This window comes from Pagrus major, chromosome 15 (genome assembly GCF_040436345.1).
Source record: "Pagrus major chromosome 15, Pma_NU_1.0".
NCBI lineage: Eukaryota > Metazoa > Chordata > Actinopteri > Spariformes > Sparidae > Pagrus > Pagrus major.
The window spans coordinates 10,330,311-10,354,704 of NC_133229.1; the positions used below are offsets into that span (position 1 = coordinate 10,330,311).

The 24,394-nt window shown below is 41.6% G+C and overlaps 2 protein-coding genes across 5 annotated transcripts; one reads left to right on the plus strand and one right to left on the minus strand.

Moving 5' to 3' along the window:
- The first annotated feature begins 1,973 nt into the window (after positions 1-1,973).
- gpr75 (G protein-coupled receptor 75) lies at positions 1,974-3,819 on the plus strand. Its single transcript, XM_073481270.1, has one exon. It carries the CDS (start codon positions 1,974-1,976, stop codon positions 3,615-3,617), a length of 1,644 nt encoding a protein of 547 aa, XP_073337371.1. The 3' UTR covers positions 3,618-3,819.
- A 2,202-nt stretch (positions 3,820-6,021) lies between these two features.
- On the minus strand, positions 6,022-12,671 carry erlec1 (endoplasmic reticulum lectin 1). Of its 4 annotated transcripts, none has more exons than XM_073482323.1 (14): positions 12,343-12,671; positions 12,080-12,184; positions 10,209-10,289; positions 9,946-10,023; positions 9,782-9,842; positions 9,616-9,659; positions 9,293-9,516; positions 9,008-9,149; positions 8,372-8,533; positions 8,224-8,283; positions 7,856-7,980; positions 7,700-7,777; positions 7,484-7,559; positions 6,022-6,921 (listed from the first exon to the last, which is right to left on the minus strand). In XM_073482323.1, the coding sequence occupies exons 1-14, from the start codon at positions 12,481-12,483 to the stop codon at positions 6,850-6,852; spliced, it is 1,449 nt and encodes a 482-aa protein (XP_073338424.1). In that variant the 5' UTR covers positions 12,484-12,671; the 3' UTR covers positions 6,022-6,849. The 4 variants fall into 4 exon arrangements, with proteins under 4 accessions (XP_073338424.1, XP_073338422.1, XP_073338421.1 ...); XM_073482321.1 differs by having other exon boundaries at positions 9,782-9,845; positions 12,343-12,633; XM_073482320.1 differs by having other exon boundaries at positions 6,755-6,921; positions 9,782-9,845; positions 9,937-10,023; positions 12,343-12,579.
- Between the last annotated feature and the right edge of the window lie 11,723 nt (positions 12,672-24,394).

Below are 24,394 nucleotides of genomic sequence, written 5' to 3' on the forward strand. Positions count from 1 at the left end.
ATTACACAAAAACTACTGAACGGATTTCCACGAAACTTGGATGGAGGATGGGTCTCAGCCCACAATAGACCACATTACCTTTTGGGACAGATCCAGGAATTTTTTTCTCACTTTCTTTACAGCTGCTGTAAGCACTGATGTCATTTTAGCTAACTTCCTATCCGTTTTGCAGTTAGGAATCCCCTCCCTCCTCTCTACATCCCCGCATGTACATGCAGCGGTAATTGTCAGGACTGCCTCGTTATAGAGACCTCTGTCCTGATTGGATAAAGTGGGCAGGGATACCAGAAAAATGTCTTTTCTCTTTTACTGCATGAGCGGGGAAAGAGATGGGTCACTGACCAAACACTATAATCAATTCAAATCAATTTTATTTACAAACTGTACAGTGAACGACATCCTCCGTCCTTAGACCCTCGATTCCAGTACGGACAGACATGCAATAGATTTCGCATGTACAGAACAGCACAACAAAATCACAGTTTACAAAGTGCATTGACAGACTATCTGATACAATAATATATCACACACACACACTTTACATATAAATAATATATGTAAAGTGTGTGGATCCAGGAGGACGACTGAGCAGGCCATGGCATCGCCAAGCGGTGCCCGGGGCCACACAAGCTCCTCTGGCACCACGGTGACAGAAATACAGAAATACAGATATAACATTGATTACTGTCGGAATATGGAGCTATTTAACGCACATTTTAATACAAATATATCACTTACAGCAGCTTTAAAATGGCATTATGAGCAGAAGTTAGGCAGAAACCAGTTGGAAGTTTCTTGGAAAAAATATTGTATTATTTCTCAATAATATTGGGGTTATTTTTATGTAATTATTGTGTTCATTTGGGGGGTAATTTCAAAGACATTTCAAATTGCTTGGTAAATACCAACTATTAACATGAAGTCTAACCTGATTTATTATTATTTTTTACAATTAACTAATTTCAGTAAGTCAGACTTGAATATAATGAGTATAAACGTGTTCCTGGCCCTCCGTGGCACCTTTAATTGCTCCTTTAATTATTCACGCGGTGTAACGGGCTCTTTCAGATCTCGTGACAGTGTAATGTGGGAAAAACTGTCCGAAACACGTCATTTCTCGCCCTGCTCACCGAGTCTGAGTGAGGAGAGGTGAGTGGAGACGGACGGACCTCTTGGATGCAGTGGTTATGCTCATGCCCAGATACGTAGGCAGTGACTTCATACTCATTTTTCAGCGCACGTCCAGCGGCCGTCGCTCGCTGCTGTACAAGAATGGATACGTCTCCGACAAAAAAAAACCAATGTGCCGTTAAAAGATTAACACAGACATGAGAGGGAACGTGATTTGTGTCCGTGTTTGTCCTCGCTCTGCTGTGGTTCCGATGATTTGATGTTAAAATACGGTTTTTTTCCCCCTCCGCGGTGCGTTCACTTACCATCATTTTTGCTTTAAAAATGAAGACGGGCTGCATCAAGTGATGAAGATGATGGACGCACGGTCGATTACAGATGGTAGGTTACGTTTTGTCATCCGAGCCTTCAAATCTGGATACATTTGATCAATACTGATGTACATATTTCCTCTAGATATCAGCAGACTGTGTGTGTGTGTGCGTGTGTGTGTGTGTGTTGGGGGAGAGAGGGGGGGGGAGTAAGGTATAATTGGCCAAATGCAGTGGTGCATAGCTATAGCCTCCTGTAGATTGTGCCTAGCATGTAGTGCATCGCAGCCTCTCATTAGGTGTGTGCCTGTTTACACTCTATGGTCATTTAACCATGCCTTGCTCCCTTCCATCAGCTGTGACTGTATTAAATGTGCTCTGCTCAGTATAACAGCTAATATATGACTGTATCCTTTGTAGCACTCTACCAAGGTGGCAGCAATGGCGGAGGCAGCAGATACTGTGATCATCACGTACTCCTTCACAGAGGAATCGAAGACTTTGGCATCCTTATAAATTGTTAAAAATACAATGAACACCACTGTTACACCATCAGACCTGGTGGACGTGCCAAGACAGCAGAACTTCAATGGCACCCTGAGCACACCGACCCTGTCAGGCTGGGCCGTGATCCACACCGCTACCTTGACCTTTTGCTCCCTCCTCCTCATCTTCATCTTCTGCCTGGGCTCCTACGGCAACCTGGTGGTGTTCCTGTCCTTTTTCGACCCGGTGTTTCGCAAGTTCCGCACCAACTTCGACTTCATGATCCTCAACCTCTCCTTCTGTGACTTGTTCATCTGCTGCGTGACTGCTCCCATGTTCGCGCTGGTGCTCTTCCTGGACGCAGGTGGAGGGGATGGAGTGTCGAAGAGCTTCTGCTTCGCCTTCCACCTGACCAGCTCGGGCTTCATCATCATGTCCCTGGAGACGGTTGCTGTCATTGCTCTGCACAGACTGCGCATGGTTTTGGGGCAGCAGCCCAACCGCACCGCCTCCTTCCCCTGCACGCTGGCCCTCACCGCCCTGCTGTGGACATCCAGCTTCACCATGGCCGCCCTGCTCACCATGCGGGCGTACCCGCGTAGAGACGGACCCTGCTTGCCTCACTTTGGCCTCGGAAGTGGACAGGCCAGGGTCGTGTTGTACGTCTACCTGGCAGACTTTGCCTTTTGCGTTGCCGTGGTGTCCGTGTCCTATCTGATGATTGCTCAGACGCTGAGAAAGAATGCACAAGTGAGAAAATGTCCCATCATCACTGTAGATGCCACGTGCCCTCCGCCCCCACCACCTCTCATCGCAGCAGGCTTTGAGAGCATGCAGTGTGCTGTTCAAGGCCCCTCTCTGTATCGTAACCAGACATACAACAAGCTGCAGAATGTTCAGACACACTCTTATGCCAACAAGACCAGCCAGCCTCTTGTTCCCGGCGCTGCCCAAGGAGCCACCTGCTGTCAGCTGGTGTCTACAGTCAACTTGGCCACAGCCAAAGACTCCAAGGCGGTCGTCACCTGTGTAGTCATAGTGTTCTCTGTGCTGCTCTGCTGCCTGCCGATGGGAGTTTCACTGGCACAGGACGTTTTGTCACCAGAAAGCAGCTTTGCACATTACCAGTTTGAACTGTGCGGCTTTGTGCTCATTTTTCTCAAGTCGGGCATCAATCCATTTGTGTACTCGCGCAACAGCGCAGGCCTCCGCCGCCGCGTGCTCTGCTGTGTCCAGTGGGCGGCACTGGGCTTTCTCTGCTGCAAGCAAAAGACTCGCCTGCATGCGATGGGGAAGGGCAGCCTGGAAGTCAATCGCAATAAATCCTCCCATCATGAGACCAACTCGGCCTACGTCCTGTCGCCCAAGCCGCAAAGGAGGCTGGTGGACCAGGCTTGCGGGCCCAGCCACTCCAGGGACTGTGCGGGCAGTCCAAAGGCGACAGGTGTGCGCAAGCCCCGCCCGCCGAGCACCTCTACACCTATCAACACCCGCATTGAGCCCTACTACAGCATATACAACAGCAGTCCCTCTGCGGGGCCCAGCTCCCCTACCAGCCTGCAGCCTGTCAGCTCTCAGACGTTTGCTTTTGCCAAGTCTTATGTAGCCATGCACTACCACACTCACCAGGACGCCCTGCAAGACTTTGAAAGCACCTCAGTGCACCAGATTCCCATTCCCTCGGTCTGATCAAAGAGCTGCTCCACAGTGAGGTTTGGACACTCTCGCCATGGCTTTAGATCAAATGTGAATCAAAAGAGGAAGATGAAAACAGCCCATTTTATGTATTTGGATTCTGTATTAACGTTTGTTTTCTTCTACAGTGGAAATATGTTATCTTGAGTGGATAAATTAAAGAATCTGAATTATAAGCCTTGCCATGGAAGCTCAAACCAAGCAATAGAATTGCAACGAAAGTGTCTGTTTAAAAAAAAAAAAAAGATTTACTGTTATTGACTTATCTTTTACAGGTGCTGCATTTACACATAAATCTGCTCCCGTGTTGCGCACACGCATGTGCCATTATAACCCAAGACTCTGTAGGTCTTCATCGCAGCCAAAGACTGCAGTCTCTGGTTTCACTGCTGCTCTCCTCTCTGGTGGAAGTTGCTGAGCACTGATACCAGCTGCTGTGAAACCCTGCACAGGCCCACACATGGCTGCCGATGGCATGTGGTTGCACTTTGACGGACTTCTGCTTCTTGAGAAAAAATATATTTGTGAACCTCATACACTTTTCAACACAATAAATGTTTGGCAAGTGCAGCGAACGTGTGCTTTTACTTTTTTAACAACATAAAAAATGATTAATAGATGAGTCGATAAGAGCAGAGGTTTTCAGAGTGAATGGAAGTGAAAAATATCACACTATTTGTTACATTAGTTATCAAAATATTGCAGAGAATAGCCTACATGTGGGTGATTTAGCTGAAGATATTTCACAGATGCAGAATTTGGGGGGTATTTGACTGTTTTCTCACTCTCTGAGAGTCAGATATGCCCTAGGACAAACCTTTTTCAATGTATTCAATGTAGTCTGAAGGTATGTCCAGCAGCAGTATTAGGCTATCTTGGCTTAAATGTTGAGCGTCAGTTGGATCAAAGAACACAATCATGATCCCATAAGCATCCAGGAATGAGCAAAACTAAGTGGAGGAGAGAGGGGGTGCTTTTTTCCAAGTTTTGTCTGAGGGGAGGCCCACCGTCTCAGATTTTGAAAACCCCTAGATCAGACGAAATGAATCAGTCAATTTGATGATTGATTTATCGTTTATTCTCAAAAATGTCAGGCTTTTGCTAGTTCCAGCTTTTAAAATGTGAGCATCTGACCCTTTTCTTTGCCATAGACGATAGTAAAATTCACATGTTCAGATTTTACTGTTGGTCAGACGAAACAAGACTTTTGCAGACTCCCAAAACATCTGACTGAGAAAATAGTGGCAGATTAATAGATAATGAAAATAATCGATAGTTTTGTTCTTGTTCAGGTCTCATTTCTCTACGCTGGAGTTGGAGTTGCCGAATGTGAAAACATATTTATGTTATCTTAGACCTATAAAGTGATGATACCTCAGGCATTTTATGTCTCACAACTTACACAGCATTATTTTCTTAATATATTTATATAAATGTGAACTGCAAATCTTTCATTAGATAGCATTTCAAAATACTTTATCCACATGCTTAGATTTTAAGCATGACCTGGTTTTCATTACATTATACAATTTTGGACAATTAAGTGTGGGGGTCGTGAGGAGTACTACTGCATATGTGAAACAAGCAGTATAAAGCCTTTTGTGGCTCCAGAGGAAACTGCACGTTATCTGATAAATTGCCTCCGGTGATGTCACTCAGTGGCTAAGTTGTATTGTGGGTAATGTAGGCACCAGGTTTTTGAAAAGCAGTCCACTTGTCTGCATCGGGCTCCCGTCACACTGTTAAGACTAATTCTGCACAAAATGATCAAAATTGTTGAGAGTACAACCAGATCTGCCTTTTCAAAATCCACATTCTTCTTACTTCTCAAACCTTGGCGCCTACATTACCCACAATGCAAGTAGTACTCCCCTAGACCTGTAAACACACTTTAATGTGTACATTGGTGGAGTTACCCTTTAAGTTTTGCAGGCCTTCAGGTCAGAGTCGATGCTATTTTCCTTCCAACTAAAAATGTTTTTTTTTATTTGGAATACAAATACAATACAATAGCAGTGGCTTCTATTTAACACCCCGGTGTAAATTTGACCTTAAATTCTGATGATTCTGTTACAGGTCCAGTTGTTTTCTTTTGGATAAAAGAAAAAAAGGTGGACAAGATTTCAAAATACCCACACCATTAGCACCCCCTGGTGGCCTTACATTTACCATGGCAACTTGGTACAGTAGATGTCCTTCAATGTAGGATCAACATACTTTATGTTCTTTCCAGGAGGGCAATAACACCGTATATATTTAATCACAATGAATTAAAAGAAAAATGCAACCTCTAAATTGACCCATAATTATTAAGAGACATATGTTGCCATATGTTTATATCTCAGTCAAGTCAAATGTTGTTTTCCTTTGTGGTAATGCAACACAAAAAATGAGGTGCTCATGTTTTAGCTTTATTCTTTGCCGCAAATGCATTGGTTTCATCCCTGTCATACAGCAGTGAACAGGATCCCAGTGTGCATCTTCATACAACCACAGAATACCTCTTCTAGGAACCCACAGACATCCTGTACATCCTACACAAACTTAGAAAGACATTTTTGAATCAACCGCTCACTTTTGTTTCTATTCCACAGCAGCCTCTAATGCATAAGTTACACTCAGTCATCCTGTAAATTAACACCACACACATTCTCACTGCTGCAAAACATTTTCAGACTCGCTCTTCCACCGATCCACAAGTGCCGCAGTCAAGCAGGTCATCATTTCATAAAGCACACACACACACACACGCGCACATTCACACGCACACACACGAATACACACCTTAAAGACAATAAAACTTCACTGAATATCCCCTGATAATTACAAATCCCCTGATTCTTTACTCTTTTGCTTGCAATTTATCAACACAAAGTGAAGCATAGATATGATGCACTGGAATTAAATCCACTGCCAGGTGGAGTGAGGCGTCGGCTCTGTTTAACTGTTTTCACAAAGTCTGAGCTCGCCTGCAGGCTGTGATGTAGCATCGCACGTTGCACGGATCAGGGCCGAGGCCGTGGATCCTCAGCTACATGTAGTCCAGCCTCAGGATCAAGTTTAACCTTTATTTTGGCTTTTAGCGCAGTGTCATGGGCGTCTCTCTTCCTCCACCGCACAGGCTTCTTTTTGATGATAAGTCTCCACTTTCTTTAAGTGCAGCCTCTCTCTGTCTGTTCTCTCTTTGTCCTTCATGCGCTGTTGCCGTCATGTGATCTTTGTCAGTTTAACTGGAGATTGACAGAAGTCCATGTTCATCAGCAGTGTCAAGAATCCTGCATATGACCGGAGACTCAACCTAAAAATGAAAAAAGACATGGCGCAGCCATGTCAATACTGAATAAACAAGATTTAAAAAAAAAAAATACATTGGAAAGAAAACAAACTGTGTTCTTCTTTTTGTAGATTTCAGTGGACCTCCCCATGGAAAGCACCTGTCCGTCTTGTATCTTACATGTCTTTTTTACTAACCTACATCTTGATAAAGTTGATAGCATGAGAGTGCTCTTGTTTCTTTATCATTCCCAAATAAATGATGCACATTCAGAGACTTTTTTCAAGACAGATGCTTTGACTTGAGTGATGCAGGAAAAGCACAGGTGGAACTAATCAACACTTACAATGGCTCGGTCACAGCAGTTATCAGCTTATTAGCCAAGCAATGCAACAATTAATTATGCTATTAGTTTCTCCTTTGATAGACAAGTTAAAATGTCCGCTGTGAAAAATGTCTATTCAACTTACCAGATGTGACTAAACAATAAAGTGGTTACAGTTTGGATAAGCACTGTCCTTTTATTTTGTTCTCAAATTAATTCAAAGTACAGGTAAGCACTCTAGCTAAGGCTCAGTGAACTTACCCCAAGGACGTACTGACAAGTCTGAGGCTCCAGCATGTAGACAGTGACAGCATGGGGAGACTCAGACTCCTTACACCTGACAGAGAGAAGAGAAGTGAGAGGAGTGAATCAACTGGGAAACATCGGGGTATTGTCTTATTCGTGTGTTGGCTCAGGGCACTGACATTGAGCCGGTGCTGTGGTTCCCCTCTGCCCCCAACATGAATGTTCACTCACTTGAGCTTGACAATGACCTGTCTGGGCTTCCCTGTCAGATCACACACGTCCCCGTGGCCGTAAAAGTGGGAAACCAACCTGTCGAGAAGAAAATGAAAAATCAAGTCTCGGTTTAATTTAAAGTCAGCTTGGAGTTCAAAAATATAAATGGCCTACTTGACTTTCTGCACTCCATCATCTCTGAGCTGGTAGGACCGGGCAACGTTCTTCTTTGCCCAGTCGATGTGCTCCTCTGCGTTCCAGCTCCCGACCACCACGATATTCTTCCCTTGTTCTTTTTCCTGGAACACAGAGGAACATTTTTATCACTGTAAAGATGCTTAGTTACCCAGTTCCAGCTTGTCAATTATGAGGATTTGCTACTTCTCTTTTTCTTATGTAATAAACTAAATACTTTGGTATTTCTGCCTGTTTTGTCAGAAAAAACAATAATTGTTAGTTGCAGCCTTACAGCAAAGTTAAACATCTTTAGCTGATAATAAAAGTAAATTTGCATGCTTACACTAGCAAGGAGGGCCCCTTACCTCATGGTACTGATGGACGTGCTTTCCGTAACAGAATTCATATTTCCACCACCCGACTCCCTGAAACACACATATCAAGAAGATTACATGCCACCGAATAGTTAATGAAACACTGCTCAAGAGCTATACGTAGGTGAACACGTCTCACCCCGTGCAGACAGTACGAGCCACTGAGGAACTCCTTGATGAGCTGGTCATCTGTCAGGCGAGAGATGTGAGTGGTGCCGACGGTGACCTGAGTCTGCCCTCCGACAGTTATGGGTTTGTGAGTGGAGGTGAAGGCCTCTTCTCTCACTGGTGGCGCCTCCTCCTGTGACAGTGTCACAAAGATATAATTGAGCCAGCTGTCATCGATACATGCAGTACCGAAATCCACAATTTACAATGCCTCCCTTTCATTTTATTTTTCCAGGGGTTTATTAAAATCACCTACAATTTCAAGTATTGAAAAGCACTGAGGAACACTTTTAAAGGTAGACTAAGAAACAAATATAAATAAAAAACAATCACTTCTTTTAAGACCAGTCTACACGTTAAGTAAGTGCAGGAAAGTAATAAAAAAGTTGGATGGGAATTGAACATCTGTTATTTACGAGCAGCCCCTGAATGCGTCGTGTAGAGCACAGTCAGCTAAAAAAACAGGAAGCTGCTTACTACAGGACATGGTCCAACAGTTCGACCAAACATGGGACCGCAACTTGAGACTGTAGAAGTCTGTATCACAGCTTCGGGCTTGGTTTCACAATCATTACAACCCCCTCTGTTATTTCTGCGCATATCTTACCTCTCTGATCTCAGTTGTGGCACTGAAAGGCGGTTTAAGCTGCTCCTCTTGCTCCTTGTCCAGCTGAGCAAGCCGTTGAGGCCGCAAAGGGGAGCCTGCCAGAGCCTGGCAGAAGATGGTGTTCACTGGGGAGGACTTGAACCTGCAAGGGACAAGTGTCAAGTTTGGAAACAGTAAGATGAGAGCAGGAATCTCATTGGCTGAAAATGTTCCCAACTTATTTCCATTACTGAGGTGTATTCCTTTGAGCACAACATTTAAATGTAGCCAATTTGTTAAATCTACCTGTATTTTGGGTGTGAACAAAGCAGCGGAGTCAACACCACCACCTCGTATTCACAGGTGGTGACCTCAGCGACAGACAGGATTTCGTGCTTGGCCTCTGGATGACAGACATACAGCACAGACGTGGAGCGGGCCTCGTTCTGTTTCAGGACACAAGGAGTCCCGTTTCCCATCTCCAACGAGAAGTAGGGAGTCAGCTGACCTTCTATGTTCTTTGTGAACACCTGGACACAAGCGGAAACAGAAAAGAGATGACAAAAGTGAGAAGTGAGAGCCAACCTGGCACATCTGGTTGGTTATTAAAGTTTTAGTACAAAACTAACTTCTGTTTCAGCTGCTGATTTGACGTTTTCTGCTTCCTCTTTATCTGAAAAGAAAAGAAGAAATTCCCAGGTATACCACCTCAAGACAAGACTCATATACTCAATAGCACATTAAAAATAACATTAAGAAAATATACCATAGAAATACTATCACAAACAAACTCACCTGTCTCTGTCGACTGGCTCTTCTGTGCCATATTCCCCAGGAAGTACTCCTGGACATTAATCTTCTGGGGGAAAGCACATGATTAACTCTAGTACATACTTTACCAAGTGATGGTTTCTCACTCACATCATCTGAACGTTATTTTATCCACTCACAGCACTGACCTGACCAGTCTCCTTCTCTTCATGATACTGTCTTATATGCTTTCCGTGGCACACTTCATATGTCCAGTATGACTCAATCTGCAATGTCGGCAAGACAAGAGCAAGTTAGAGCCCAATTCAGCAAACACCCTTTAGCACCGCAGCAGTAAAAATAATGTTAGATTTTAAGTCACGCTTTGTTAACGTAGCGTGAACACAGTTTCAGTCCCTAAGCTGTGACAAAGAGGGAAATTAACTGAAAATGAAACTTGATGAAGTCTCACCCTGTAGGAGCAGCTGCTTCGTTTGAAGAGTGGCTCAAGCAGTTCACCCGGACTCGGCCCACTGTACTCCTTATCATCATCCTGATAAAATAAAAGACACCACACAAAGAGTGTGAGAGATAAGGCAGTGTAGGAGAGGTGTGTCAGTGAACAAGAGAGCAATAAAAAAAACGAACAAATAGTAAAGATGCACGACATATATCGGGCTGATATTGGGAAATTTATATTATCGGCATTTATCTGTATGGCTAAAATTTATATCTGATATATAGGGCAGAGAATATTTCTTTCATTCAATGAAATGGCACAGCTAATGCAGTAAGTGATAATATCTGCACCTGTGAAGCTGGTTTACGCTCTGCCAATAAAAACAAGAAGAGGAAGAAGAAGAAGGAGACAACACAATTGCAATTTGCGATAAATGTTCTACAAGGGTTCAGAGAGGAGGGAGTAAGTCTGTAATGCTAACACAACAAATATTTTTGAAGAATATGGAATATTAAATTGTCTTTGCTCACTACATCTTTTTTAAAAACTACCGATTATGAACTTCTTTTTAAAATATCTGTTATCTTATCGGTGCCGGCCATAAAAAGCAGGTAATTATCAGTTATTGGTATCAGCTGAAAAAAATCCAAATCATGAATCTCTAAAAACAATAGCTCAACATAGAAAAACGGCTGAACTGAAGAGACACACTGCTATTCACAGCAACACTCTTTTATTAGATCACCAAAGGCTTCCAGGACATGTTGACTACACATTCTTCTTTTACAGTCATATCTTTCTTTAAGTTGGCTAATTTCACACTTCAATCTCAGTTTCACCTGTTAATGACTTTCAAATGAAAGACTCTGATAATATACTCTAATAATTGTTTAAAACTTGTCTGAATACATGAGTGCAATCGCTGCGTGCCTTGATGATTTTTGCTTGATGTTCTCCGTTGTCAAGCTATAGCTGACAGTATAATGCATGCCTTTGTATCAGCACAAATTGCTGAGTACAACCTTACTGTAACAGATGTGATAGATGACCAAATCTTCAAACATATGACACAGATTGAAGCTAAATCAATAGAAGATATTGTTACGGGCTTCCCCCTTCTGTGTTTTCTCCTCTGTTCTCCTTCCCTTCTCTCAGGTGCTGCTCATCAGGCAATTAGCCCTGCCTCATATTTAAGGGAGGGTGGAGGAGGACAGACAACAGTCCTGTTTTTCATGTTTATGTATTATTATGTCTTTTCTTAGTTTAGGGAGGGAAGTTCTGGGTCCTACAGTGCCGGCCCAGCCTTCCTCCATCTTTCTGTTCATTTTGGCCTCCAGACTCCCATAGTTTTGGTACAATTTTGTATTATTTTGTACATAAACATTCACTTTCTTTTGCAAACTTGTTCTCAGGTATGACATCCTGTTTTAATATGCTGCTGGACACAAGGTAGAGCCAGCTGTTTGTTTTGCTGTGGCCGTAACAGATGAGCTGCTTTAATACAACTAAGGATGGTGCACAGACTGCACATAAAAAGAGTATTCTTAGCAGTATAGCCCTCGGAAATATTTAAAGAATGACTGAGTATAATGTGTTATATCAGATTTTGTATTTGCATACCATTCATTATGTGCACCTGAGCAGTATGTTATGAAAACCAGGGCAGAAATGCCTTGCATCAACTCAGTGGGACAAGTTGAGCTGCTTTGCCTAATACGTAAACGACTCCGGTGATAATATCTCTAATGTGTTTTTAATTAACTTACTGTGTAAAAACTGTTCAGGATTACCTCTATGGAGGAAGAAACACCTGGTGCAGTCACACTGCCTCATGTTACTACATGGTATAGATATCAGGTAACAGTCCTGTTAATCCCGCTTACCTCGTCTCCACTTGTCAGGGAAGGCAGCAGACATTTATACTTCTCCTTCTCTGCTGTGGTCATGATGACAAAGTCGTCCTCGTTGTAAAGTGCACCTGTGGCTGGCTGAAATACAGAAAACCTTCGTTACGTTAACTACAGCGTTGTGTGTGACAGACAAGAGTAAACCGACTCTCCTCACAGGTGACAGTAACATCTCCCTGACCTCTTACAGGAAATGTATCCCCTCAAATTTTATAGTGTTAATAAAGGAGGGGGCTTACCAGCGTGAATTCAGGGCCTGGCCAGTTGATTTTAAAAGGTACTTCATCTGTAAAGGAGGGATACCCCCCTCTGTTTGCCGAGACGCCGCTGCAGACCTCCAGCAGCCCCCCGAGGAACACCGTCAGCAGCCCAGCCACCATCTCTCCAGTCCGGCTGCCGAGCTCCTACAGCCCGCTACACATGTAAGATAACAGCCCTCTCACCTCGCACCAACACCGGCCTGAATGGTGGATTAGAAGATACTACAGAGTCCGAGGAAGTCCGGTTTGACAGACGTAAGATATGACAGTGGGAGACGGATGTCAACACTGCAAGAAATACCGGAAGTGAACTGTTTCCTTGCCACGTCGTGTTCCGCTCCTGCGTTGAGTAGAAATAAACAGCAGCGCCCTCTGGCGGCGACACCAGGTACTGACACAGAGTGGACACAAAAAACAAATGAAACCCCTGAAACTCTGGACTTTTGAGGTTTTTAATTAAATAACAATTGAAATACATTATTGTTTTTTGTTATACAATTTAATCATCTTTTTGCCTATATACACTGCCGAGTCAAGTAAAAAAATGTGGCAACACAACCTCAAATAGCCTACATGATCAGGTTTGATCCTAGGAATCACATATAACAGGAATTATATATAACATTTACGTTAACATTCACTTTATATAAATTATGGGAATGCTTATGGGAAGATCAGCAGGACCATTTGATGCCCTTTACTGTGCAGGTTATATTACCTGCAATATCTAAAATATTTGCAGTATCACTGACGTTTGTCACAGCTGCTGAGTTTGTTAAAAAGCAAAGTCATTCTACATAACAAAACATTTTTCAAATCCACATAACTGTATTTTAAATTCTAGTGAAGATCCCAAAATACCAAATCCATCAGGCTTGAGCTGGGGAAATATGTCTCAAAGTTGTCGAAACACATGATCTTTCCATTCATAAAGCTAAAATGAAAACTGTATTGTGAAATCTATGTATAGAGAACCTAACAGGAAATATCTGGCTTTCTATATGGAAACCATAAATGTGGTAGAACATTGCACTATAAACACTTATGATAGTAGAGTTTTGTTTTTTATTTACAGGAAAAACGTTCATATGCTGAGGTGTCTATATGGTTTTATTTATGTAGGCCAAACAAAGCTTAACCTTAAATTGAGAATAGCTGGACATAAAACAGCTAGAAAAAATTAAAACATCGATTAGGTTATTGCAAGGCACAAGGAAAGAGACCACAGATCTGCTGCCCCCATTGCATTCATACAGATTAAGAGTCACTCTTAGTGTTAGCAACACCATAAATCAGTTACGGAAAAGAGAATCATATCGGAAATACACTCTCAATTCCAACTTGTGCTTGTAAGTCTAACCTGCATTATCTCTCTGTGCCTACAAGTGTATGAAGAAAAAAGATGAGCCACTAAAACCCCCCAGGGCACCTCTTGACTTCCTCTCCTTTATTAAGAAGGTACATTTAGTTTCTGCTCTTTAAATAGCATTTGCCTCGTCTGATCTTTGTAATGTCTTATAATTTATTATGTATTTTGAAAAGTGCTCTCTTTCTTGCATTATTTCTACTTTTTCCAAATAGTTATCTCCATCAAAGAGGCTATGTTTGATCTCTGTATGTTTGTTGGTTGATTGGTTTGTTAGCAAGATCACGCAAAAGCTACAAAACAGATTTCCATGAAACTTGGATGGAGGATGGGTCTCGGCCCAGAATAGACCCCATTAACTTTTGTTGCAGATCCGGGTAAAGGGACGGATCCATTCAAGTTTTCTCATTTTCTTTAACATTGAAAGATTGGACGTTTATCGACATTTTGGTATATTTCTTAAAGAATAATAGATGTATCTTGATAAAAAATCATGCATATTTAGGTGTCTGGGATCTTTGATTGAGGACAAAAGGGGACTGTTGGACCTTGGCACTGTACTGGGTGCCATTTAAGATGAACTTTTATGCGGAAATTAATGTACTTTGTACTCTATATTTATGATATTTTTTGGAACTGGGGGCATTCTGACCTTTATGATGAATCATGATGACACCCTCTTCGAATACATATATATATCAGCTGGCTCCCAGGAACCAGGCACAAGGTACCTTCAGTTTTTTGGGAATACTGGATGACAAACATGAATACAGTAAAACTGAACTTTCATCAAGCCAGTACAAAAATATGATTAAAGTTTGAACAGCAGGTCATTTCCACTTCAATCTCCATTTATCGCTTTTAATTTTCTGGTGGTACGATTTGGAATGATGTTGGTGGGCATGGACAGAGCTATTATCTTTGTTAAAATGCATATTGATATATACATCTGGATATAGATCACCAACATAAAAGTATAATTCATAATTTATTTTTAGCAATTTATTTTTTTAAAGCAATTTCAGCATCTGACTGAAAAGGGCTATAAACTAAGCATCCTGTCCTTCTAGCTGAGCAAAATATGATCAATAATATTATTCAGAGATATTCTGAGGGGGTGATTTCCTTCTGTTGTTCACTGTTTTCACTGATAAAAATCAATTTCCCATATGTCCTGCTACAGCTAACCGCATCCACATATGCCGAGAACAGTGCTCATAAAGTTGTTATTGAATGCAGACCACAGCTTGCCTGAAGCGTTTGGCTCTTTTGGACTTCAAATGCTTGAGAGAGGTTTTCAGTTATCATGTGGGCACAAAAAGAAAGGCAGGTCTCCTCTTCTCTGCCTCCCAGTGGATGGATTAGGAAGTTTAATTGTTCCAATGTGTGCTGAATACATAAGAGCCGATATTTAGGGTGTCTCACTTATTATCTTTTTTTTTTCATGCAGAACTGAAGATAAAAGACAGCATGAAGATACAGTCTTATAGATCCTTTTCAGAAGCTGTTTTACTGAACATTTCCTGGACATAACGTTCATCTGCACAGGCACTGATGATGAGAGCATCTCTGTGCCAGTGTGCAGTGTCCTTACTCCCTTATCCTGCGACTCTGTTGATTCAGCATAGCTTTGTGCTGTATGACCAATAAATAATCTGCCCCCCACCTGAGCAGTTCACATGGAAACAGCTCTCAGCGAACAGGAAATTTACCACATAGACCTTGAAAATATGTGGCGTTGCATTTCACTGCCTTGGACTGATCGAAACATGGAGTGGAAACCGGAGACGGGCACTTTCCCACCTGTTGGTGGAGCTGTTGGTATGAGAATGTGCAGCACAGGAGTCAGGAGAGAGGTAGAGAGATAATAAGGGAGATTTTGAGACAAAGAGTGAGAGGATTGGGAGGAGAAAGGGTTATGGAGGAACAGAGAGGGATACAAGCAAAAGAACGTCCCACTAGACCATCCACCCTCTACAACCACTCCACTCTTCTTATACATTCAGCTTCCTCTCACACCTGACTGTTAAGTACCCGAATGTTAATATTGATGCGTACACTTACATCTATGTGTGCATAGAAGGTAGCGTATCTGAGGTAGATTAGATAAAAAAGATTAGATAAGTAAGAAGGTAGTTAAATAGATAGACAGACTACATTTTGTTTCTATGGTAACTGATATTTTGCTGTTGAATTATGATGTCTTCTAATAGGGTTGCTTTTTTGTTTTTTAATCTCTTCTTATAAACAACATGGGTGGGAGTAGTTGTTTTTAAAGCAACATTTCACGCCAGATCGCACAAAATGCCCATTTCTACATAATGTTGAGTTAAGGGTGAACAATTCTTGACCTTGGAAAGTAGTTTAAGATGAAAAATTGCAAAGGTGCAATATTTAAGAACTTTTTTTTCTAAACTTGTCAACAGAATGTGAAAAAAGAACAGTTTTGACATCATGTCAAAGACCTCAATGTATTGTGTTGCTACCTGCACCGCTAACTGAGCTAACTAGCTAACTAGCTAAGGGCAGGTACAGTTAGCAGCAGTTAGTGGTTACTTTGGCTTAACTTGCTGGTGATATGCTGCCCACCTATTTGTCTGGAGTATGAATCCAACAGGATACATATTGCTCCTTTAATCAATCTCACAGTTATTAGCCATAATAGGCTAGCTAAGCAAACTGAGGACGCTGAAGAAGACCTTGAAATGTTCTTGAAAGCTCTAGAAAAAGGTAGTGAGTCAACCATGAGTCAATTGATGCAATGGATTTAATAATTTTTTGCCAAAACGAGACTCGCCAAGCGAAAATCAATACCACTTTCTTGTTTGTATGATAAACATGAAGCTTTGGCCTGCAGTGGTTAGCTTTTTACAGGCAGATTATTCTTAGCTACTTTTGGACAGAGCCCAGCTAGCTTTTCCCTCTGTTTATGCTAAGCTAAGCTAACAGCTGCTGACTCCAGCCTCATATTTACCGTACAAACATGGGAGTGGTATCAATCTTCATATTTTCTGCAAAGTCCTTTAAAGTGGTACTATGTAGTTTTGGAGAATATTTACAATATTAATGAGGTATGTTACAAATATATTTTTCCATAACTGAATAAACAAGCTGTTCTCAGAGGAAAATAAGGTCCCCAGAAGACTGTTTGAAGCTAGAAAGGTGGCAGGGTCCGCCAAATATAAACAAAGTCAAACAGTATGAAACTGTGTCATCCTTTAAGGTCAGTTTGTTTATTCATTTTACTCAGTCATGACAATGACATTTCTTTATTTAGTTTGTTGAGGCATGTCTTCTAAAAAACTACATAGTGCACCTTTAAACTGATTGTACCCAAACAGACGTTGCAGTTACACCGCATGAAAGTGAAACAACAGTAGAACTACTTATGTTGCATGTGTTCATACAAAGAAGTTGAGCCGCTTATTTTTCTTTTTGCCAGTTTTTGTGCATCAGCTGTCCGTCAAAATGGCGATAATGAGTGTTGTGAGCCCTAAAAATAATTGGTATTTCAGAGACTACCAGCCAAAGTGAGTCATAACTTCTTCTGAGTCTCTTCCTTGGTTTTTTGTTCAAAGACTTTCCCGGAGCCTGAATGGCGGGAACTCACCTGAATTCACCACTCTGATATAAGCATTTTCATTTATTTCACTGCCATCATCCGTGGGGTGAACTTGATTTGCATAGATGCCTCCTGCACACTCTCACCTTATGCATAATTGATACAACTGTCATCTCCCCAACCATAATAACATCATTCCAAAGGGAGCAGAGTGAAATTAATCTTGACATTTGAAGGTCTCAAGCGAGATTAAGATATCTCCAGAGCTGTCACCCAAAAATACACATAGAATATGTCAGGCGTCAGATCAATAGTGTCACTTTAGCGAGATTTTCTTAATGGCATTCGATATTGATTTGAGTGAAGCATTTCTACCTGTTGTATTTATTCTGGAACAGAGATTTCCCTCGCTGAACGTGTTTCCCCCCCCAACATTTCCCTTCAGACTCGCAGTCCATTCAACACGTCTAATTAATAAATCATGGTGTTCACATTAATTCTGCACACTTGTCAAGCGTATTAACATTACATCATGCCTTTTTTCTGCTGCCTAAATCACACACACTCAATTTGTGTACTGATTCTCTGGGAGCGATGGAAGCACCAAAGGGCTCCCAGCTTGAGGACCGACGTGTCAGAACATGTGGTATGCTTCCTGATATGCATTTTAAAGCATGCTCGAGCAAACCCTCCCAGTTCTGTCTGCTCTGCGTGTACACAGCTACCACTCAAGCACCTGTTGTGCTCGAGTCAAACCAAAAAACTGTGTTGCGGGCTAAACGAATCTTGTGAGGGAGCTACTACTCGAATAAATGATGCAAAGAAGCAAAACAAAGTCAACAAAGTCTGTGAAACATGAAAGAAATGGATTTAACCGTGCCAGTGGATCAGAGCGCCGCTCTCCACATCCCTGCAGAGAAAGTAATGAGAGAGTGTTTTTGTTTGGATGGAGCTGGATGGGCTCCAGATATTCACAGAGCTGGTCCTCGCTGGATTTGCCCGTGGTTTGGGCTTCGCTTTTGTATGATAACATCAGATGAGGGTCAGTGGAGAAGGAGCATCCATGGGTCCCTGAACGCATCGTGATGGCACAGAGCCCATGATTAAATATGAACCTGTAGCCAAGGCTTTGTATCAATCAAATTCTGAGGTAACTTCTTGGATGTATGTTTAGGTGTTAATCCTCACGAGTACCACCTTCTCTTTTTTTATTTTATATTTACAGTCTGTCTTTTCTTTTCCTCCAGAAAGCTCGGAGAAACCTGCCGTTACAGCTTGCTTTCCTACGCCGACCATGACCGTTCTCAAAGGTGACCATGGATGTTTATGTATATACTGTGTGCATTGTCTGAGCTTTAAGCCGTTTCCGAGAGTCTCGAGACGCTGCGCTCCAAGACAAAAGTGAGCGAAGCCCCAGAAGTACATTTTGTCTATAAGCAAGAACAGAAAGTGGGTTAACTACTTGAAAATGCATCCTAAGCAGCGAGCGTAAGCTAGAAGAGCTTATAGGGAAGCTAGGGAGACTTTGAGACTGAAAGTCATTTAGTGTTTCTTCACAGTTGGAGAGTGATTGGCAGAAATACTGCAAGGTAAGGAGCAGAGCTCTTGTCCGACTGGATGGAGAGTGGCTGGAGATGGAGAACGGATCAATATCAGCACTTCAGAAGGTAGAAAATGCAGGGAAATCTGAGCAGGATTGGAAAGCAAGGCAGATAACTGTGAATTAGATTATGTTACTTCCTACTATTACTGGAATCTTATAAACAAAACATGAATATACGGTTAAACTACTCCTGTATAATGCATGTTATTTGCTACACCTGGGTGATGTTCGACACTGTATCTTTTACTGTTTCCTCTAAATGATCATATCTGGGAAATATTACTTTAACCATCTGCAACAACCCACACAAGCTATTTATAGATCGAACAAATACATTCTCGTCTCAACACAGTTCTTATCTTGCCAATGAGGAGTACAGTATGTACTGGATTTACCGAGTCATTTATATTCGATTGGCTGTTTTAGTGTTATTGATGCAAAGAAACACAATCCATCATCATTTCAGTGCAGTCACAATATCTGTTTGGCACCAATTTGGACCGCAGATGGATTTAATTGGCTGAGATATTTTAGAGATGATGGCTTCTTCCATTTAATGTACGAGCACTTGGCTGATGTGTAAAGCATTCACTGCTTTAGACTAATGGATGAAAACCGATGGAGAAATGAAGTGAAGTGAATGTATCATTTTTAACCTTTGGTGTGTTAATTTCATAAAGATAATGAAAAACAAGCTACAACAAAACAGATTTTTGTGCTAAGTATACAAAGCAGCCGTAAAAGAAAGGTGACCTCTCTTTCCTTCCTGTGTCCCGCAGGACCTCATCAGATGATCGGGAAAAAAAATGTTTTAACCTGTTTGAATTGTGCCAAAATGACACATATGATGTTTGTCAATTTAAAAGATAATTTTGCAACTTGCAGTGTGTGGTAAAAATAGTACAGTAGCATTTAGTTTTGTGCGTCTCACACAATATACTCAACACCACCAACATGGCCCTCACCTCGGCACATTTCACCTTCCATAACAGGGGAAACAGTATTGAAAGAGGCATACTTGCCAACCTTGAGACCTCAGAAATAAGAAGGATTTCAAAACCAAAGCAGGGGGTGTCCACCTCCTGAGGAATTTGAGTTTCAGAGACTTTTTTTCATGCATTCCCGTGACTCCTAAAGAATGAAAATAACAAAATTATAAGTGCAACACAAGAGATTTTTAGAATTAAAAAAAATGCCCAGGACGAGGAACGACAGAACCGGCCTATCCCGACCCAACACACAGTAAGATAACATGAAGAAGCAGCTGCAGCATCATAGTGAGAATTGTCAGGTTAAAATGGTTATGCCATGATTGAACATTAACATTGCTCTTCACATAGCCTACTGTAAGGTAATATTACACCCAAAATACACAAACATTGAGGAGGAGGAAGCCTTGTTGTTGCATTAAAAGCCAGCCACAAATGTCTTCCAGTATATGAATAACACAGTGAAATGTGTGGGTCGGGGCTCCTGGCTTAGAGCATTTGTCTCTAACACTGAGCACACGAGGCCACTGCAGGCAGTACACTGCTGTAAGTTAAAGTTAAGTCTCGATGAAGTCAAGTCGAGTTAATCCGGCGGAGATATGATTTGCTCTTCCAGAAGCTTTCACATCCATAACTCCACATGTATTTGTATGCATGTTGCAAAATAATGTGGGCAATAATGAGTGATAATTTTACTTAGTATGCAGAGCTCCCCTCTATTGCACTTTGTTCTAATGTTCTTTATATCTACTGCAAGTAAGAGAGTGGCTCTAATTGACAAAAAATTGAGCTTCATGTCCCGACAAAAATACAATTTGCATAATGCACATCATTCTGTCTCTAGTCCGATACGTTCATGTGTGTTTGGCTCAGAAAAAGAAGTGAAGACAGTGGAAATAATACAGTCGTGCACTCTTGAGGTTTGTATGTAAGTTATTCAATGTCTCTCCCCAGGGACCCCAAACCCCTTCAGTAAATCTGCTTTCTCTCTCACCATATGCAATGCTCATACACTTTCTGACTTACTTATTTACTTGCTTTATTGTTCAACTCAAAACTCATAAACAAAATGTTCACTTAGTGCGAACTGTTGCAGCTGCATTTTCTATTCTCAGTTCATTTTCATGCAGCACCGCGCTGCTCCCTCTTTGTCCGCCTCCAAAGTTCCTCCCAACTTCCTCCCTGACATCAGTTCGCGTGCAGTCATCCAGCCGCAGTCTAACTACTCAGTAAACAATGTATGGTGTTAACACTCAGATGAAAAAGACACGCTGAAATTATATTGGCAGGTTGGTATCACACTGCCTCTTTTCCAAATGGCACAAGGAATCTGACCTTTTCACGATCTCGGCGCTGTCAAAAGATGACCTTTGTGCACAGCATCACGCAGTCAATGCGTATGAGGAGGCACAAACGTTGCCTTTTTAAAATCACTTGTCAATAGCAACATTGTGAGCAAAATAATAATAAAAAAAAAAACAGCAATTTTTTGTTTTTGCATTATGTTCGGGCTATTCCCACGACCAGAAGTTATTGAGATCCCACCAGTCTGGTTTGTCTCACAATAATTTGGTGTCTTTGAGAGTTTTTGGTTAGAATCACAGAAGAAGACAAATGTACTCCCTGTTTTTTGGCATTGATGAGGCAGCGACTGAATCTCTAGTGAATAAAAGAAAATTCAATTCAGACACCCACATGAAATCTGTTAATGTTTTTTTATTTTTTCAGGACATTCTCACACCTCTTTTTTCGGTGAGTTGAGAACTTAGTGAATCAATAAACTTCTGTTATTCTTCTCGGTTTGTGGGTGTAACCTGAGGGAATCGCGCGACAAGGAGGAGGAGGATGACGATGAGGTTGAGAATGGGCAGATTTGCTTCCCCGGTGGGTCAAGGTGAGTCTGTTAGCCTGATGGCTTGTTCACTCTGCAGATGTCACCTGGTCATTATCCTGAGGCAGCCATCTGCCAGCTGGTCCTGCAGGGCCCGGCCACTCAGTCTTCTGGGCCCTGTGTGACTGGCAGGATCCATGCTGCTTCCTCTTCTATCCTGACCTGCTACTCCACCTGCCTCTGGTGTCCAAAAAGGCCAGGCTGGTCAGGGCCAGAGGGAAGACAGAGGACACACACTGAGAAACAAAAAAGCGAGCTTTGAAGTCCGCCACAATGTAAAGTGGTATAAATTAATGGTGCATCCGAAGCTTTTACCTGGGCTCCCCTCACAGCTGACTGCTTGGCTTCTCACCCTCAGCGCTGCTGGGATGCAGAGGTACGCTGCCAAAATAAACTCCATCCTCCCCGTTCTGCTCACCGGTGGTTTCACCTAGAAAGTGCTTGACATGATTATTCTATTTCTAAAAATCTTCTATTGAGAGAATCCTAACGAAGGGAGTCATTACAACACAAAGTTAATTGTCAGCCCCTAAATCTTCCAGAAAGTGTCTCACGGCGGGTAATTATCTTGGAAAATTAGAGGCTTACTTTTGGACACACTTAATCATGCCCTCCTTCAAGGTGTTGGATTTGGCTGTGACTTCTTCTTTTAAGTTGTAATTTGGACTTGATGGGGTTTTGGGTTAACCTCCTTGGCTCATTACAATGAGATTTAATTTCTGAAGCGCAGAGAGGAATCTTCTTGGATATCACTGGGAAATGAATAAGGTTCTTCAACAAGTTCACATTCACTTGGCTATATATTTTTCATTTGTTGCCCACAGGCCTGTTATAAAGATGAATGTGCTCACACAAACTGTTGACCTCATAAAGTTGGTGAAATATTTTTTCCCAGAGTGAGGTGATGAGATTAATAGCACTCTCTGTGTCCATGTGTTAAATATGAAGCTTTATCCAAGAGACGATTAGCTAAGCTAAGCATATAAACAGGAAGCAGGTGGAAAGAGGAAGACAATCTGCAAACAGAAACAAAAATGCACTAACTCTTAACAGTTGCCCTGCAATCATTGCTGCGCTGTTGGAGCTGTTGTTTTTCAAGAAATAAGAGCATGTAAGTGTGCAAGTGTCCCTGAACCAACAAATGTTCATTCTTTTTCCTTTTTTTTACAGTTTAGAAATTCAGTTTTTAACAAACAAGACACAGAATATAAATGTGTGAGCTTTACAGGTTCTGGTTTTTGTATTTTTTAACTTTGGGGAGAGCCTGCAGCTAGCTGTTTTCGTCTACTTTAAGTCTTTATGCTAAGCTAGGCTACGCTAAACCAGTGTCCTCCTGGCAAAACAAAATGCACACACGAGTGGTATCAATCTTCTCATCCAACTCTCGTAAAGAAAGTGAGTAAGCAAATTTCCCAAATTAACTATTTCGTAATTCGTAATAATTTTTAATCCCATAGTTTTGAACAAAAATGTCTACAGTGGCCCAGAAGGGTCAAACCAAATGCAAAAGCCACAACATCACAACAGAAGTGAGCGATAATGGAAGTGAGCGTTTGAATGAGAAGTATTTGGATATGGATGTATTTCGGCTCTGGAAGAGGAAAGTTTTTGCATGTTTAAGAAGTAAGTGAAACGTTGTTCGCTAGCTAACTATGATTGCTATTGCTAAGCGAATTAGCCTTATCATCGCTACGACTCGCACATGGGTACAGCTTAGATTACATCCACCGGATTGATGTTTGCTGCATTGCGTGATGCTAACGTTACTGCATAGCAAGCTTCATAACAGCCTAACATTAGATAGCAACATTCATAGATGTGACAAAGTTTTGCTCATTTGTGACAATAATGTAGCGATAGCAATCATAGTTAGCTAGCGAACAACGTATCGTTTACTTCTTAAACAGGCAAAAACGTTCCTCTTCCACAGCAGAAGTACATTCAATCATGAACCACCATGTCAACATTAGCTGTTGGTCATTTCCGTTGTGTTGTCGCAGTTTTTTTCATTCTTGTGTTGACTTTAGCATTTGGTTTGACCCTTCTGGGCCACCGTAAATTTCACCCAAAATGGGCAAATTAAATGCAAATGAATGCCTGTGTCCTTCCACTATACCGTTAAATGATTATGTAGAGTTGGTTAATTGAGATAAGCCGTAAATTACCCCAATTGTCAAGTCAGAAACCATGTGCAGAAGACATTTCTGCTCATTTCATGTATTAATGTGAGGGAGATTCCATCAGATCTTTGTGGAGCAATGAGGAGACTGTTTATCGGCCGTTATTTTTCATCTCTGTAGTGGAAAAGAAGCTCAATTGGACTTTGAAGTGCTTCATGCACACCATCATTATTTTACTGTTCCGCTTCTATCACACTTTTTTAGTGTTTCCACTCAGATTTTTTTTTTTATGCACAACATCTGAATAAAAACAGATGGATGGAAACACACACATACATATTGAGCTTTTCAATTCAATCCCAGGAGTGTTTTAATGGATCTTGACTAAACTGGAAAATATCACACTTCTGTAGGTGATTAACTGCGTATCAAAGGAGAAGCAAAGGATTGCAAGCAGCTTCTATTTCATTAACTATTATTCTATATTTTGATTTATCACT